At 37.7% G+C, this 16,373-nt stretch overlaps 1 protein-coding gene across 1 annotated transcript in view; it reads right to left on the bottom strand.

The window, feature by feature from the left end:
* Positions 1 to 16,373, bottom strand: part of MALRD1 (MAM and LDL receptor class A domain containing 1) — a 753,919-nt gene that overhangs the window by 535,116 nt on the left and 202,430 nt on the right. The window contains 1 exon segment of the mRNA XM_013058904.2: positions 10,336 to 10,423. Within this exon segment, the coding sequence (XP_012914358.2) occupies positions 10,336 to 10,423 (88 nt within the window).

Raw genomic sequence — 16,373 nt, forward strand, 5'->3', positions numbered from 1 at the left:
TATGTCAACTTTACTAGAAAAAGCTGAACTGTTTTCCAAAGTCACTGCATCAATTTCCATACCTCCCAGCAGTGTGTAAATATTCTGATTGTGTGGCCCACACACTATCCATTGGTGGATGCGGATTTACGCACGTGTCTGCCACTTCCTCTGCTGTCTGTTCCCCTGCGCCTCTCAGCCCTTGTTGGGCTCATTTCATCTCTGTCTGATGCTCACATTTACATAGTTCATCTGGTGAGAGTCTGGTGAAGCAAAGTCTTCTTTTGTGTATGTGCAGATATTATCCTCTGAAAGCCTTTCTTCACCCTCATTCCTGGAAGTTTTTTTTTTGCTCGAGGCTAATAGTTATTATTTCGCAGGACTTTTAAATTCAATTCAACTCTCTTCTGACTCTCATGCTTGTTGTTGCGAAGTCTGTCATGAGTCTAATTGTGGTCTTTTTGTAATTGTATTTTAATCTCTGGCTATTTTTAACATAATCCTCTCTCTTCTTTGTTGTTTTTCTAATTCATTTCCAGGAGTCAAGACCTGGACATATTCTTACTATAATATTTTGCGCAAGGTTCACGACACTTCTAAATCTGTGCCTTATATTAATTTTAAGCCAGTGCAGTCTTTGAAAATGACTTCTCCATTTTCTTCATTCTCTTTCTGGAACTCCAACAGCTTTTATAATCAATCCTTCAGGTAAGTCTACTCCTCCATTCCCCCCCCCCATATGTATATATTACACTATGAAACTCTCATACCTATTTTCCCACTGACAAATCAAAACATCGACTTTTATCTTTGAGCGGTTTAATTCACGCACTGAGATTTTTATTTCATTTATTTCTCATTTCAAGAAAGCCAAGAGGATTTTTTTTTTAAATATTCTGTTTCCTCCCCACAGTCCCTAAATACTTTTTTAAAACAATATCATGCTATTTTCTTAGGGATTAGAATCCTTTAGTATTTTTAAGTATTTATTAGTTTTCTATTTTTTACATAACAAATTTCCACAGACTTTAGAAGTTAAGACTAATAATCAGTTATTGTCTGACACAGTCTCTGGGAATGCAAGGTGCAGAAGAGGCTTAGCTTGGTAGTTCTGACATGGAGTCTCTTAAGATTGCTATCAAGATGTCAGCCAAGGGATGCCTGGGTGGCTCAGTGGGTAAAGCCGCTGCCTTCGGCTCAGGTCATGATTCCAGGGTCCTGGGATCGAGTCCCACATCGGGCTCTCTGCTCAGCAGGGGGCCTGCTTCCCTTCCTCTCTCTCTGCCTGCCTCTCTGCCTAGTTGTGATTTCCCTCTGTCAAATAAATAAATAAAATCTTTAAAAAAAAAAAAAAAGATGTCAGCCAAGAAAACAATCATCTGAGGACTGCACTGGGGCTAGAAAATCTGCTTCCAAGGGGGCTCACTCACATTCCTGAGATGTTAGTGCTTCTATTGGCAGGAGGCTTCAAGCTCCCAGGCTTTCCCCACAGGGCTGCTTGAGTATCCGTTTGACATGGTGTCTGGCTTCCCCTCAGACTGAGTGATCCAAGGGAAGACAGAAGTCTAGTTTTGGAAACTACTCCTAGTCACTGCCGTGTGGGTCAATGGTTACACAGGTCAGCGTGAGAGGAAACTGGTACACAGGGCATGAATAACCAGAGTGGGGAATCACTGAGAGCTTTTTGACTATGGTTACCATAATTTGCTATATTTACTTTTCTTTGTCACTTAGTGTGTCCAAGAGTTCTTCTAGATCAACCTTGAGTCGTTTCTCTTGGAACCCCACTGGTAGCCCCAGTCCAGGTATGGAATGTTCCTTTTGGCCCTATTTTACCTTTTCTGCCCTCTCATCTAGCCCATATTTTCTTATGTCTTAACTCTGAAATCACATTATGCCTCCTGTTCTATTTTCCCATACTCTGTTCCTCTCATCTGGGGATTTCTCTTTTTTAAGCTTGACTTAGCATTTAAATGCATGTTATATTTGACTTTTCTAGATATATGTCATGTTACATTGTTCAGATCACCTGGTCTTTCATATTATTAAAACCAGTAGTCGTAACTGCATCCTTAGGCCTGATTTCAATTTAAATGAAGAAACCATTTCCCTTAAGAAGAAATCATGACCATGAATGGGTATCTTAGAAAAAGAAGGTTGATGAGCCAATGCTCTGGAAAAATAGAGACAACTCATTTTTGTATATCAGAAGTGAGCCAGCAATGACAGATAAAAGGACCAGTACTCTGAAACAGAAATTGTAAGATCCTGAAATACTTTGTCCTCATTACTCTGTTAGTCTACCAGAATGAGTTCATCTTAAAAACCAAGTTAAGTCCAATAGGTTTCTATTTGATAGCAACAGAAGAGTAAATGAGAAAAGTGTCTCTTATTCCAGATCCAAACTGGAAAAGGTGGTGTTTGTAGCTGTCTACAAAGATGAAGTTGCAGCTGATTCCTTGACAGCTGGTATGTAGGAGTAAAACAAAGGCCTGAAACATGGTTAGACCAAGACACAATTTGGAAACTGAGGCATGCAAAAGACTGCAAGTTTCCTGACATATTCTCTGGCTTGGGCAGATGGTCCAGACTTTCATCCCAAGAGCATGAAAGTCAACTTGCTCTATACTGCAGTGACTTCAAACAGTCTTTCCTAAAGTATCATCATACTCTCAACTCAGGTGATACTAGAAATTACTTTATGCAGTTTTGAACAATTTTAATAGTAAAATATATCTAGAACAATATGCCCATTTTAGTCAGTTTGGGCTGCTATACCAAGATACCATAGACTAGGTGGCTTAAACAACAAATTCCTAAGAGTTCTGGAGGCTGAATGCCCAACATCATGGTGCAGCATGGTTGGGTTCTTGATGAGGGCTCTCCTCTTGCTTATGATCTCTTGGGCCTTTCCTTGGTGCATTCATGCAGAGAAAGAGATGTATGTCTCTTCCTCTTCTCCTAAGAGCACTAATCCCATCAGGAGGGCAGCACCTTCCTGACCTACTCTAGCCCCAATTACTTCTAAAAGGCCCCACCTCTAAATACCATCACATTGGGTGTGCAGGCTTCAACATATGACTATTGTGAGGACATAAACATTCAGTCCATTGAAAAGGTTATGACAATTATTTTTCACCTATTTTTAACCTTAAAAGGCTAGTGCTGGTAGTAAAGATAAATGAAAGTAATGATGAAGTCAAACCAACAAACAGAAACAACACAAATATCTTTGCATGTTGAACAAAATTGCAAAGGTGAAATGTAGATGACTGAAATTTACACTAGGAAGCAGATTAGTCTGGCTAATCTGATCTTCTTACGCTTCCCTAAGCCACATGGAAACCAACTCACCCGCCCACCTGTCATCCTAAGTAAATGACTCAATGTTCTAACTTCTTGCTCAGATGTCCTCAATGTTATAACTTGTTGCTCTATGAATTCTTGTAGCAAATATACTTCATGTTACCCCAATATAATCTTTCTGATGAAAGAAAACACACTTTATACTAGACGTCACTTCCTATAGCCATTCCTGCATTGGTAATTAAGAAAATAAAACCAGTATTTTATTTTCTTTTTAATCTTCAAAGCCATCTTTTTATTTATCTTTCAAAAATAGTGTACTGGACATTTATTTTTCTTTGATCATTTTATAAAACCAGTATTTTAACACCTCTAGTCCTTGATAAATTATTACCAGTTTCAACATACCTTAACTGTGTGAACTGCTTGACTGATGACATGCCTAGTTCTTCTTTTATCCATATCTTTATCTATAGTTCTTCTTTAGTCTACGTTTTTCCTGGGACTTCTGATGTTAAGAAATATATTTAATTTAAAAATCTAAAATATACTTGAAAATCTTCAAGATACAATTGAAGGTGCCCCTAAAAGAGAGCACAAGCAGGGGAGCTGCAGGCAGAGGGAGAAGCGGACTCCCCCTAGCAAGGATCCCAATATAGAACTCGATCCCAGGACCCTGGGATCTTGACCTGAGCAGAAGGCAAACACTTAAATGACTGAGCCACCCAGCCACCACAACTCAGCTCTTTTTGAAACATTTTTGCTTTAACTCATGCATTCAATGAAATTTTCTAGGTGGCACCAAGTATTTTCCATCTTTACAAACACTATCACATATGAAAGTGACTACAAGTAGACTAAAGTAGCAGTTGAACAATTTTCAAGCTAAAATCAAAGTATTTTAACAGCCTTCTCCATTTTTGGTATTTAGCATTTCTCTCAAAAGATGACAAAATAGGGGCACCTGGGGGGCTCAGTGGGTTAAAGCCTCTGCCTTCGGCTCAGGTCATGATCCCAGGGTCCTGGGATCAAGCCCCGCATTGAGCTCTCTGCTCAGCAGGGAGCCTGCTTCCTCCTCTCTCTCTCTCTCTCTGCTGCCTCTCTGCCTACTTGTGATCTCTGTCTGTCAAATAAATAAATAAAATCTTAAAAAAAAAAGATGACAAAATAAAGGTTTGACTTTACAATAGGTTAAGGTTACTTATTTGTCCAATTTGATTTTCTAGAAACAATAAAAATACTAAGTTGAATGGACCACAGGCTTTGGCCAATTTTTTTCATATATATTTGCTACTATTTTCTACATATTTCTAATATATTTCCACTTATTGCTAATATTCCTATATGCTTCCTATATTTTGCAAGACTACACCAAACATACTAAAACCAGAATACTTAAGACTGCCATCATGAGTTTCAAATTTCTCCAGAAGTCTTTTATTAAACTGTAAATATTTCCAATAATTTGCTTTTTCAGAGTCCATATTTCCTTTAGAAAAACAGGGAAGATTTTAAAATGAAATACCTTTATGGAACGGATTATTCTCAGGCAAACATAACAGACACACCAAATGACTTAAAATTATAAAGTAAAAAGCTGCAGGCGAGGCCTTAAAAATGAAGAAGTAAAAAGTACCCAAACTTTTCCCCTTGCCTTTTCATTCATGCTGAAACAAACATTCCTCTTTGCAGAAAGAAGGGTGACTGGAGCAAGCATTTACACATAAAGCTGGTGAGACATTGAGGTTAATGAGGAGGGATGCCAAAAATACACATAAAGCTGGTGAGACATTGAGGTTAATGAGGAGGGATGCCAAAAATACACAGCTCAGTCAGTTTAACAATGACAACAACAAAACCATTGGAGGAGGACATCATAAAAATTATGCTTAAGCATCCTATAAACAGTGACCACACCTTCTCAACTGTAAGCCCTCATCAGCTGCAAGATATACCACGGACATCGTAACAACTTCCCTGAAAAAAAATAAAACACTAATACCTTGGGAGACCGGATATTCATTCTAATAATTGATATATCTAGCAAGTAACAATTCTGATATTGCTGAATTCTGAGTTTTTAAAATAGGATGAAAAGCACTTAGGTGATTTTTTTTTTCAGTTTGTACACAGTATGCTGTGATGTCATGTAGTTATGACTTTAGTTTTACAAACGACCCAGCTATCTCACAAATAATCCTTGAGGCAAGATAGAAGCTGTCGTATGTGGTCTGCTGGAGGGAACACCCTTCTTGCTTTTCTCATACAGTTTGGAGAAAGAGTCATGAAAAACAGATATTTTCTATGGGACACTTATTTTTAAATCTGAATATTGTCTGGCAACAATTCTTACTTAATCATCTACTCTGATGATCTGGTTCAAAGTGAGGGGATTTGACTTTGCCACCATCTTCCATGACTCTCTACTCTGGGAATGAGCAACATCATTATACACTGACACAAAAATAATCACAGGATTCTATTGCATGGTTAAGTTTGTCTACTTTCCCTAGAAATGCAATTAATCTTGTCTAAATGTCTTTTCTCTAGTATCCTCCTGGATTAGTTTTAAAATAATCTATATTCATCAAGATACGAAAACAGAGAAGGTACAATCCATAACAGAGAACTTATTTGAAAATTAAGTTAGAAACAACTGGAAGTGAGAACATGAGAAAGAGCTGACCTAGGAAAGCAAATAATGATGTTGTAGGAAAAAGTGAAATGAAACTAAGCTCACGGCATATATGCTATTGGGGGGAAACTAATGAAAGTTTGCAGTTGCAAGGTTACTAGTCAACACTGTTTTGAACTACGGTAACAATGGGAAAAAAAAAAACAAGAAATTTGAGAATTATTTTGGAGTTGGAGTCAGCAAGTTTTGCAAGTAGGCAATCTTAAGGGGAAAGTCAAAGAATACTGTGGAATTTCAATCTGGGTTGCTGGAGAATAGTGACGTCATAAAAAGGTGTAAGGAATGAGGGAAAAAGAGGCTGATTTTGAGGAAATAGGTAAAAACGGAATAAAGGACTCCTTATGGTCATTTAGCACAAGATGAAAGATATTGGTTATGTGCCAACCCACATTTTGGGGATTAGGTCAATATTTTGCATCTGTGTGTATGTATTTTTAAGTTTTGTTTTATTAGCCAAGGAAGAAAAACACTGTAGATAATCAGTTCATATTGGAAAACAAATCAACATCTGTAAGAGAATCTACATGTGCTGATCCTGTTTCAGCTAACATAAGGAAAAAAAAAAAAACTGGTCATCATCAAGGGCAATATTTTTATTGAAAGCCGAAATTTTATTTTTACGTTCATCTTATGAAAAGATGACATCAAATTCCTTTAAGAAACCTATCGTTTCAACAAGCTCTGTGGTTTTAATCCGGTGTTTCTTTTGTTACGAAGCCAACATTAAAACCATATAATTCAGGCAGTTTTTAAAATTCCATATTTTTCATCCAAAACTTGAACCAGAAAATCAGGACTAATGGTCTGTAACTGATACTTCACATCTCTGCCTCTGGGTCTGGCCACTTCATTCTCTCTCTCTCCTTTGGAACCATCAGCCACAGAGTGTAAGTAGCAAGATAACCAGAGTAGCAACAGTATCGGCAGTAACTTGTGTTCCCTTCTGTATTATTTTATGGTCTCCCCTGCCACTGGGGTCACAGTGATGCTCCCTAAACTCAGACTCGGGGCCGATTTGGGAAAAGCCCTGGGCACTGAAATCACAGGTTCTTAGATGAAACTCTCATTCCTTCCCTCAACTATGTATTTTCATCCCTGCCCTTCAGGATCTTTACATTTAATTTTTCACATCTATAAAGTAGAATATATATTCTCTTCCTTGTGAGGTTAGTGTTTTTGGTGAGCTTTAGGATAGTGGTTAACACTGTTCTCCTAACAAGTAGACATAATTTGTTACTTTTTAGCTAGGCAGCCTTGGGCAGGTTATCCCCTTCTCGGTGTGCTCCATAAAACTGGGAGAGCAAAGAGATCAACCCTATCCTACATTTAAGATCTCTTTACTGACAACGGACTAGACATTATTCTTGACTCTTAAAAGGTTAGAGGATTGGGGGCACCTGGGTGGTTCAGTCATTTAAGCAACCAAGTCTTGATTCAGGCTCAGGTCATGATTTTAGGGTTGTAAGATCGAGCCCCATGTGGGGATCCATGCTGGATGTGGAACCTGCTTATGATTCTCTCTCTCCCTCTCCCTCTGCCCCCTCCACTCCCCCTGCCCACCCATTCGCGGTGCATGTGTCACTCTCTCACTAAAAAAATAAAACATCAAAACCAAAGAAGTTAGAGTAGTATGCAAGATCATACACATGAGTGGTAAATGCTATTAGTATACCGATTCATCACCTCTCTCTCTCTCTCATAAGGACTTTCTGTATTCCTATCCTTGCCACTTCAGTTGAGAAGGTTTCCCTGCGGCCTTGTTAGTCTTGACCACGTGACCTATTCTGACCAGTGGATGTGAGCAGACATTGTGCACAGCATGTCCCAACAGAAGCTTTAAGTGTGTTTTCTTTTTCCTGCCCTCTACTTCACAACAAAATATGTCAAAATCTGTCCTCTAGCTTTGTCCCAGATAAACAGGACAGAAGAAACAGAAATACACAACCTGAAGCTCTACAGAATTAAGAAGAGCTCTGAACAAGAAACACATACTTCTGCCATTATTGTTCTCTGCCCACCCACATGCTTAAGAGCAAGAAATAAATGTCTGTGGTTATAAGCCATGGAGGCTCGGCTTTCAACAAAATCTAGGCTATGAGTGTGTCTTATAAGTTATAAAAAACTATAAATCATAAATTTATAATTTATACATAATTTATAATAAATATTTATAAATCATAAAAATTTATAAATCATAAAAATATTTTTATATATATTATATATAACAGGCCTGTTATATATATTATATATTTACTTATAAAATTTATAAGTTATATAAATAATATTGTAGCAATAATAAACTAAAATATATATCAAAACTATATAAAGCACTTCAAAAGATATAGGCATCTCTCCACCTTTCTACCCATTTATCCAACAAAGGTTAACACTAAGTAATATTATGTGCCAGATGCTGTTTAAGTTCTGGACATAAGACAGTGATCAATTAAAAATCACTGCTGTCAGGCAGCTAACAGTATTGTTGGGGGAAACAGAAACAGAACCATAAGGGTGATAGGCGTTGCAGAGAAAAATAACATAAGAAGAAGAAAAAAAATGTCAATGAAGAGACGCTGTCTGTGTGTGTGTGTGTGTGTGTGTGTGTGTGTGTGTGTATGTGATGTTCAGAGAAATCCTTACTAATGAAGAAACTTCGGAGCAGATCAGAAAGAAGCACTTCAGGGAGTGGAGTATTTATCTCTTCTCAGGAAGAGGGACAGAAAGGTGTAGAAGCCCTGAGGCTTAAGTGGGCTGGAGGATTTAAGGATTAGCGGAGAGGCCTTGTAGATAAGAGAAGTCAAGCAGAAGCCCAGGGGTGGTGGGTGAAGTCCAGAGGTATGAGGGCACCAGGCATGCCTGCCCTGGAACCTACTATAGAAGTTGGCTTTTGCTCTCCATGAAAGAGGATATCATAGGAAGACTTTGATGACGGGAGTGCATGCTCTTATCTAAGTTTGAAAAAGATCATTCGCCTGCTGTTTGGAGAACAGATTATATTCCCAAGGATAGAAGCAGAGATCGCTTAAAAGGCAATGATGATAATCCATGCAGACACAGTGGTGGCTTGGACCTTGGACGGAAGCAGTCGACTCTGGATATATCTGAAGCTACTAGCGATGCAGATTTGTTCATGAAAAATACACAAAGAGAAATAAACTGTCATTTACCGAGACAGGGAGGCGTGGAAGAATGGCAAGATGGAGGGCACCATCAGTAGCCAAGAATTCACTTGCAGCCATCAAGAGATAAGGGTGAACTTGTTCAATTCTAATTTCCTTCTTGCTGGTCTTATCCAGAGAAGGATTTGGCTTTCTGCAGAGTTCTGTGGAAACCATGACACAGAGCAGTTAAGGGAACTAATCCTGCCAGGATGATGAGGTAGAGACTCAGAGCTGAGTCCCACAGGACAATGAAAAGAACCGGAGTCCAGCCCTGATTGTGTCCAGGGAGAGGCTGGTGCTCTTCTAACCAGTAACACTACAGTGACGGAGCAGGACTGAAGGTTAAGTCTTCAGAACTGAGAGTGCTTTCTACATGGATTATTGCAATTGCTTTTTAAATTACTGTGCCTCTGATCTCTTTGGAAAGGAAGCTGTGCTCCCCCTTGCTGGGCAATTTAAGAGCCTCCAGCCTCTGAGCTTGATAACCAGTCCCATTAGATTGCTACCATTTTTTTTTATACTGCCTGGGTGGAGCTTTGCCTGGGGTGTTTGTTTTAGCTTTATTTTAGTTTATCATAGGCTTGTCTTAGGTTATTTCCCTTCATTATCTTTGAGAAGTCTACCAGACCTCTAAGTTGAGATGTTCAGTAGGTAGTTAGTAAACAAGTCTGGATCTCAGGGAAAAGGCTGAGGATGGAAAGAGAAATCTGGGAAACATATATTTGTGTTGTTGGCTTTTTTTTTTTTTCCATAAAAGAAATGTGTGATACAGAGAAGAAATGGTTGACAGCAATCCTTAGGAATATTTAGTGTAACCTGACAGGAAACCATCTCTGAAGGTAATGGAGAGATGTATACATTCTCCAAAACAATGTAATTATAAGGTGACCAATTCGGTTGTTATAATCCCTCAAGTATAATGGAATTATGGTTTAACGTCAGACATGATTTCCTAATATTTTCCACATGATGAGACAGAAGCATAACTGATTCAAACCTCTTTACCATGTTTGCAAAGATATTAAGACTAATTACTAGCAAAGATTCAGTGATCTTTTCCAGAGTTAATACACTAACAGAACAGAAGGGTATTTTTAGAATATTGTGGGAATGAAATACTGATTTCCTCCACAGCCTTTTTTCCCCAAGTAAATAGGTTTGAGAATACTCATATGTTAAAATGTTCTTCCTTACCAGGATAGAGGGTACAGTCCATGAATGACAAATCATCGACAGCAATGTCTCCAGTGAAGCCATCTCCTACTGAAGCCTCCACCAACACCTAAGAAAAATACAAGAAATCTGTTGATACTGAGAAGGACACTAACTTATGGAAACTCACGGTAGGAGAAAAAAAATCAGCATTTGCTTAAAGAGAAATTCCTTCCAAGCCATTGAAAAAAATACTTTCTGATAGTGTTTCTAAACAGGTATCTTATCCCTACCTAGATGATTCCAGTAAGGAAGCTCCATTCCTTTGTGGGCCCATTAGAAACATGAAGCCCCTTGTGCTTCCAGTGATTTTCCAAAAATTATAATAGATCAGATTTATATCTACTTCCCTATAACTTTCAACCTTTAGTTTAAGACTCACCCCACATTTTTTTTTTCTGATCCTTTGAGTATTTGAGGACAAATCGTCTCCTTTTCCCACCTTTGCCCAAAGAGTTCATCTGTTTCCAAGGTCAGAGCTCCTCATTGCTCAAGAAATCCAATTTGTGGCCAGAGGGACTTGGCAGCATGTACATTTTTAAGAGCTTTAGAATTTTCTCGCACTGACCTAATTCTGTAACACTTTATGAAACTGGCTAATCGTTATTAGATCTCTTTCAGAACCGCATTAATCACAGCAAACTCCGATGACATCTGTGCTGTTCCAGGAGCACCAATTCCACCAAACCTCCAGGAAAACACGAAATACTGACAAACCACTACAGTATATGGCAGATTGTGATTAGGCCTGAAATTTACTATAATAGAATTAATCATGATAAATTATTTTAATACTTATGCAAATATGCTGCATATTGAATAGGAATCCTGCTATAATTTAATATAGAAGAACTCAAGCAAACTCAGTAAACACTTTCTGTTTTCCCATTATTTATATAAATATAGGTTTCTGTCGTCTTTTTCATCACAAATGCTGTATGTGGGAGCTGAAATTTTATTTCTTTTTTTTTTTTAATTCTTAGCTTCTCTTCAAACTTGTCTCACACATTATTTATGGGTATCTTAGCTGAAGGGGAGTTTTAAAAGATTAAATTGCTAACCTCAAACCTCTTGACATCTTTTCCATCTTTTTCTAGTCTTTCTTGAGAACTATCCGAGTTTACTCCATCATTTGTCAATAAGGAAATTAAACAACGTGGGAAAGGTATGTACCAATGGGTGAAAGTAACCCACCTACTACTGCCAGAGGAACATTTATGTACCAGTACTATGGAAGAAGTGTCCTGGTGTTTTATAACAGATCTCCCCAAATATAAAAGCACTCTTTGTTTCTCTATGGTCATGAATGAAAGAACTATTATCGACAGAATACAAAAATGCAGAAAGAGGGGCGCCTGGGTGGCTCAGTGGGTTAAGCCTTTGCCTTCAGCTCGGGTCGTGCTCTCAGGGTCCTGGGATCGAGCCCCACATCGGGCTCTTTGCTCAGCGGGGAGCCTGCTTCCTCCTCTCTCTCTCTTTCTCTCTCTGCCTGCCTCTCTGACTACTTGTGATCTCTCTCTGTCAAATAAATAAATAAAATCTTTAAAAATAAATGCAGAAAGAATACTCAGTAGAAAATCATACAATTATTCTAGTAAACAAAAATTCAGCGGTCAGAATTTGGCAGAACATACGAAAGAAAATATTTTTTTGTTCTATTAAAACAAAGAAGACAGCAGTTGGGTCCTTGAGAGGGAAAAGGCAAATGCAAAGATTAATTACCAATTAATTCCCTGGATCAATAGGTCTATCTCACTGCAGGACCACATACGACATGCTAAGAAAGGCTGAGAAGATGCAAGAAAAAGAAAAAATTAGGGTCAATAAGAAGAAACACAACTGACCTTGCTGCACTGCTCATGATTATATTAGCTCATGAATGAGGAGGAATAGAAAATAATATAGAAATCCCAAAGTTTGTGGAAAGCACTGTGCCTGTCCATATAAGTATCTGTAAGCTAACTCTGGGGACATATACATACTTCTCTCCACTTGAGAATGTGGACTCAACTGTTCCAAAGTACTCTTTTTGTTGTCATAATGTAATCACAAATTTAAGCAATGGCCACTTGTGAAAATTATGAATATTCTCATTTGTGGGCCACACGAGGTAAGCACACCTCTGAATGGATGCTGTTTGCAAAATCTTGTTTCTATTGGAGTTCACTGCACATTACATGAGAAGCATTTTCATAGTGCTTGTATTAGCATTAGGTGCCAAGAAGAAGGCAAAGAAATAATCTGAGGCAGAAGGCAGTCAAGTATTGTGCTAAGACACAATGTAACCATAATTTTTGCCAAAATATATTCCATTTCCTAACCCTCTAAATGTTAACATTTTTGAAAATAAACTATAACTTCACACTGAAATACTAAAAATGTCAGTTTGTATGAATATCTGCAGTCTCAGCCTCTTCCAAATATTTCATTAAACCAACCATTAAAAAAAAAAAAAAAGAGCCTACGTGGTAACAAATCACATTTTGAGAAAGTTATGAATGTTCAGGTTGAATTCTACCTTTGCCCTATATTTAGATGTGGTCTTGCAAAACACTCTGCATGTTATCCTGAGAAACTAGTCCTAAGAAAATAGTCACACACAAAAAAGAACAAACCCAAATGTCTTTATTCTGGAAAATTCACTTTCATTTCTGGTGTTTTTCCCAGAATAAATGGGAGGATGGTAAAACACAAACATTATTGTATGCAGGGCAGTACTGCCGTTCTGGAAATTAAAGAAGCCACATTTTACTCTTAAGTGCCATTTGTACCTCACTGAATTACTTATAGGGCAATTGGAAATTCCAGTTTGGTCTAAATGACCTGCATAATCTGTAGAGGCCAATTCTACTTACATTAGAACTATCACTGGCTTGGAACTCTTATAAACTATTCCAGTGCTTCTAAGTTGCTGTTTTCATGGGCTGCTGCATCTAGATGCTCCAACTAAAGACAGAGTGGCCTTGCCAACTACATTCCAACTTGTACTTCTAATTTAACCAAAGACTCAGCTATTAGAAGGGTCTCAAGACTTGCCTGAACTCATCTGCCTCTATATTTAGGAAGTTCTGAATTACTGGCCAAGCATTTTAAGTGATCTGGAAACTCCCATTATTGTATATATGTAACACACCATTTAATCATAATTTTACTGAAATATCTTTAATTTCCTAACGTATATATGTATCTATATTTGTGAACTAACTCATAGGAAAGAAAAAATGGTATTAACTCAACCTGACATCCCAATACCCTAACCATCCCATGTTTGTAAAAGAATACAAAATTCAAACATAGTATATCGATTTCTAATATAATGCATCTTCAGAAAGACTTGAAAGGATTTCTACTTTAAGATAAAAACAAAACAAAACAAACAAACAAAAACCCTATACTCAATGTAGAGCAACTACAACTCCAATGCACTGCTGATGGGAATCCAAAATGGTGCAACCACTTTGGAAATGGTTTGGCAGCTTCTTATAAAATTAAACATGTGCTTCCCTACAATGTTGCAGTCCCACACACAGGTATTGTTTACCTAAGAGAAATGAAGCCATGCCAAGCGAAAACCTGTTCACAAAGTTTATAGCAGCTTTATTTACAATCTTCATCTCCAAAAGCTGAAAACAATTCGAATATCCTTCACCTGGTAAATAGGAAAGCAACTTGTGGGAGATCTATACAATGGAATTCCACTCAGCAATGGAAAGAAACAAACTAGGGGTACATATAACGACAGCTGTGAGCCACAAAAGCATTGCACCTAGTGACAGAAGCTGGGCTCAAAAGGCTACATATTTGATCAATCCATTTACACAACATTCCAGAATAGGAAGAACTATGGAGAAAGAAATCAGAAGAGTATTGCCAGGGGCTGTGGGGAGAAGACAAGGACTGATGACACAGAAGAATGGAGATCTGGGGAGATGAGGGATAGATTTCCTCAGTTGTGGAGCTGATCACCTAAACAGGATGAATTTTACTTATGTAAATTATACATCAATAAACAAAACCATTTACTCTATACTCACTGCTATAAATCATTATCCCAAGTAGTATTTTCACTCTTTTTCTAAATTACTAATTTCATGCAAGAAATTTTATAATTAGCACATAGTAATCTGAAGTAACTCACTGTATTTTTTAATTCAGCTATGAAAATTTGCTTATGATCCACGAATAATTTTCCAGAGAATATTTGTTTTCCCTTATACTTCCTAGTGATGTCCACTTACTTTCATTTACTATTTCCATAATTAAAAATGCAGAAACAAAGAAAATGAGAAACATAAAAATTCTCTTTTACCCTGTTTTTATACTTGACTAACAGCTGAAGTAGCCAAACTCTCATAAACACATCCAGACAACTAATATTTTACCAGATAAGCTACAATTTAAGGGCTCATAGAAAGTCAGCTTGGGATCTCAAACTTTCTAGGTTAATATCTAGGGAAATATTTGCTAGATTTAACATAAAAAGGTCATAAAATCACTACTGGAATTTTTTATACAACCTTGAAACTAATCTCAAGGAAATAAAACTTAGATTTGTCTGACAAATTTTGTGTTTCCTTTGTCCTTTTTTTTTTTTTTTTGTATGTCTCTGGCCATATCACATACCCAAAAGTGCAGAATAATTAGAGTTTTCCAATTATTATACAATGTATATGAGCATTATTTATCATTAAACATGGGTCACAAATGTTTTACCTAAATTGTGTATATACTGAGCACAGAAATGGATAATAAAAATAAAACCATGGCACTAGAGAGATGAAATGAAATGTGGGAACAGATAAGCAGGGAAAGCGTAATAAAAGGATTACTTAAAATGTCTGACGTCTGCCTCATCTGTTTAAGATCTGTTTGGGGAAAAAAATCATGGCAAAATTTTTGTTGGTATTTTGGCCACATACCATGTATCTTCTTACCTAATATCAGGCATAATGTATGACTTCCTAAGAATTTTTTATTCTTTAATGATTGTGTGCTTTGGCATTGTGCCAAATGTTTCCATGGTTACCAAAAAGAATTAAAAAAAAGTCTATCTTGGTGATTTTTCACTAAGACAGGATGGCTCCCAGGAGTGTGGTTTGATCAAAACAGGGCTTTCAAGGAGAACAGGTTGCCAAATATTTTAAAAGTAGGATTCTTTCACAAAAAGATACTGTCCTGTAGTTGCTACGGTCCCGTTACTCCCTATTAAAAACTAACTCTAAGGCTGAGTGTCCACCGCCATTTATTATTTAACACCTGACCTACTTCCAATTCCTATCCCTTGCCTGGTTCCCACAGGCATTTGAGTTTGCAATTCGTTGTGCATGTTAGGTCAGAAACCATGAAGGGTCTGAGACTTGACCCTGCTCACAAGCTAACAAGATAGCCTCCCCCGCTTCATACACATATACGGACAGAAGACACCAGACGCTTGATTTAGAGGGACAGCAAACAGCATCAGCCAGGAGAATTCCTTCTACTTTTCCCTCAATTAGATGTTTTCCTCCACAGAAGAAGATCTCAACATGAGGACACTAACTGTCATAAACTGCTGAGACACCTGCTCATCTCAAATTCTAGAGAGGGAGGGAGGATTGGAAGGAGGGAGAGAGAGAACTTAATCTGAAATTTGTAAGCAAATGTCTCAGGGTAAAGGCTATTCAAACACACTCCTCACTCAGATACGGAACTGTGAAGAACACAAGAAATCCACAGAGAATTACCTCCCAGCAACGTAGCTGGATGCTGCCACATTGCTGATGTATTTAATTCGTGGAAGCACTATCACTCCTGCCAATGTAGGTGTAAATTAAAATGTTTTTTTTTTTAATTAAAAGGTTTATATCAATTCAGCCTCCTTTTCTCTTACACAATACCCCATTTTTTACTATTCTAAACTAAATGGGTATAATTCATTGGAGTCTTCCGGAGATGACCACCCACCTGCTGTTGGTCTAGCTCCTTTCATACCCACAGAATCTTTTCCCATCAGACTTTCTGCTGTATTGAGAGTAGAGATT

The sequence above is a fragment of the Mustela putorius genome, unplaced genomic scaffold, assembly GCF_011764305.1.
Source record: "Mustela putorius furo isolate JIRA1106 unplaced genomic scaffold, ASM1176430v1.1 tig00000827_pilon_pilon_pilon, whole genome shotgun sequence".
Lineage (NCBI taxonomy): Eukaryota > Metazoa > Chordata > Mammalia > Carnivora > Mustelidae > Mustela > Mustela putorius.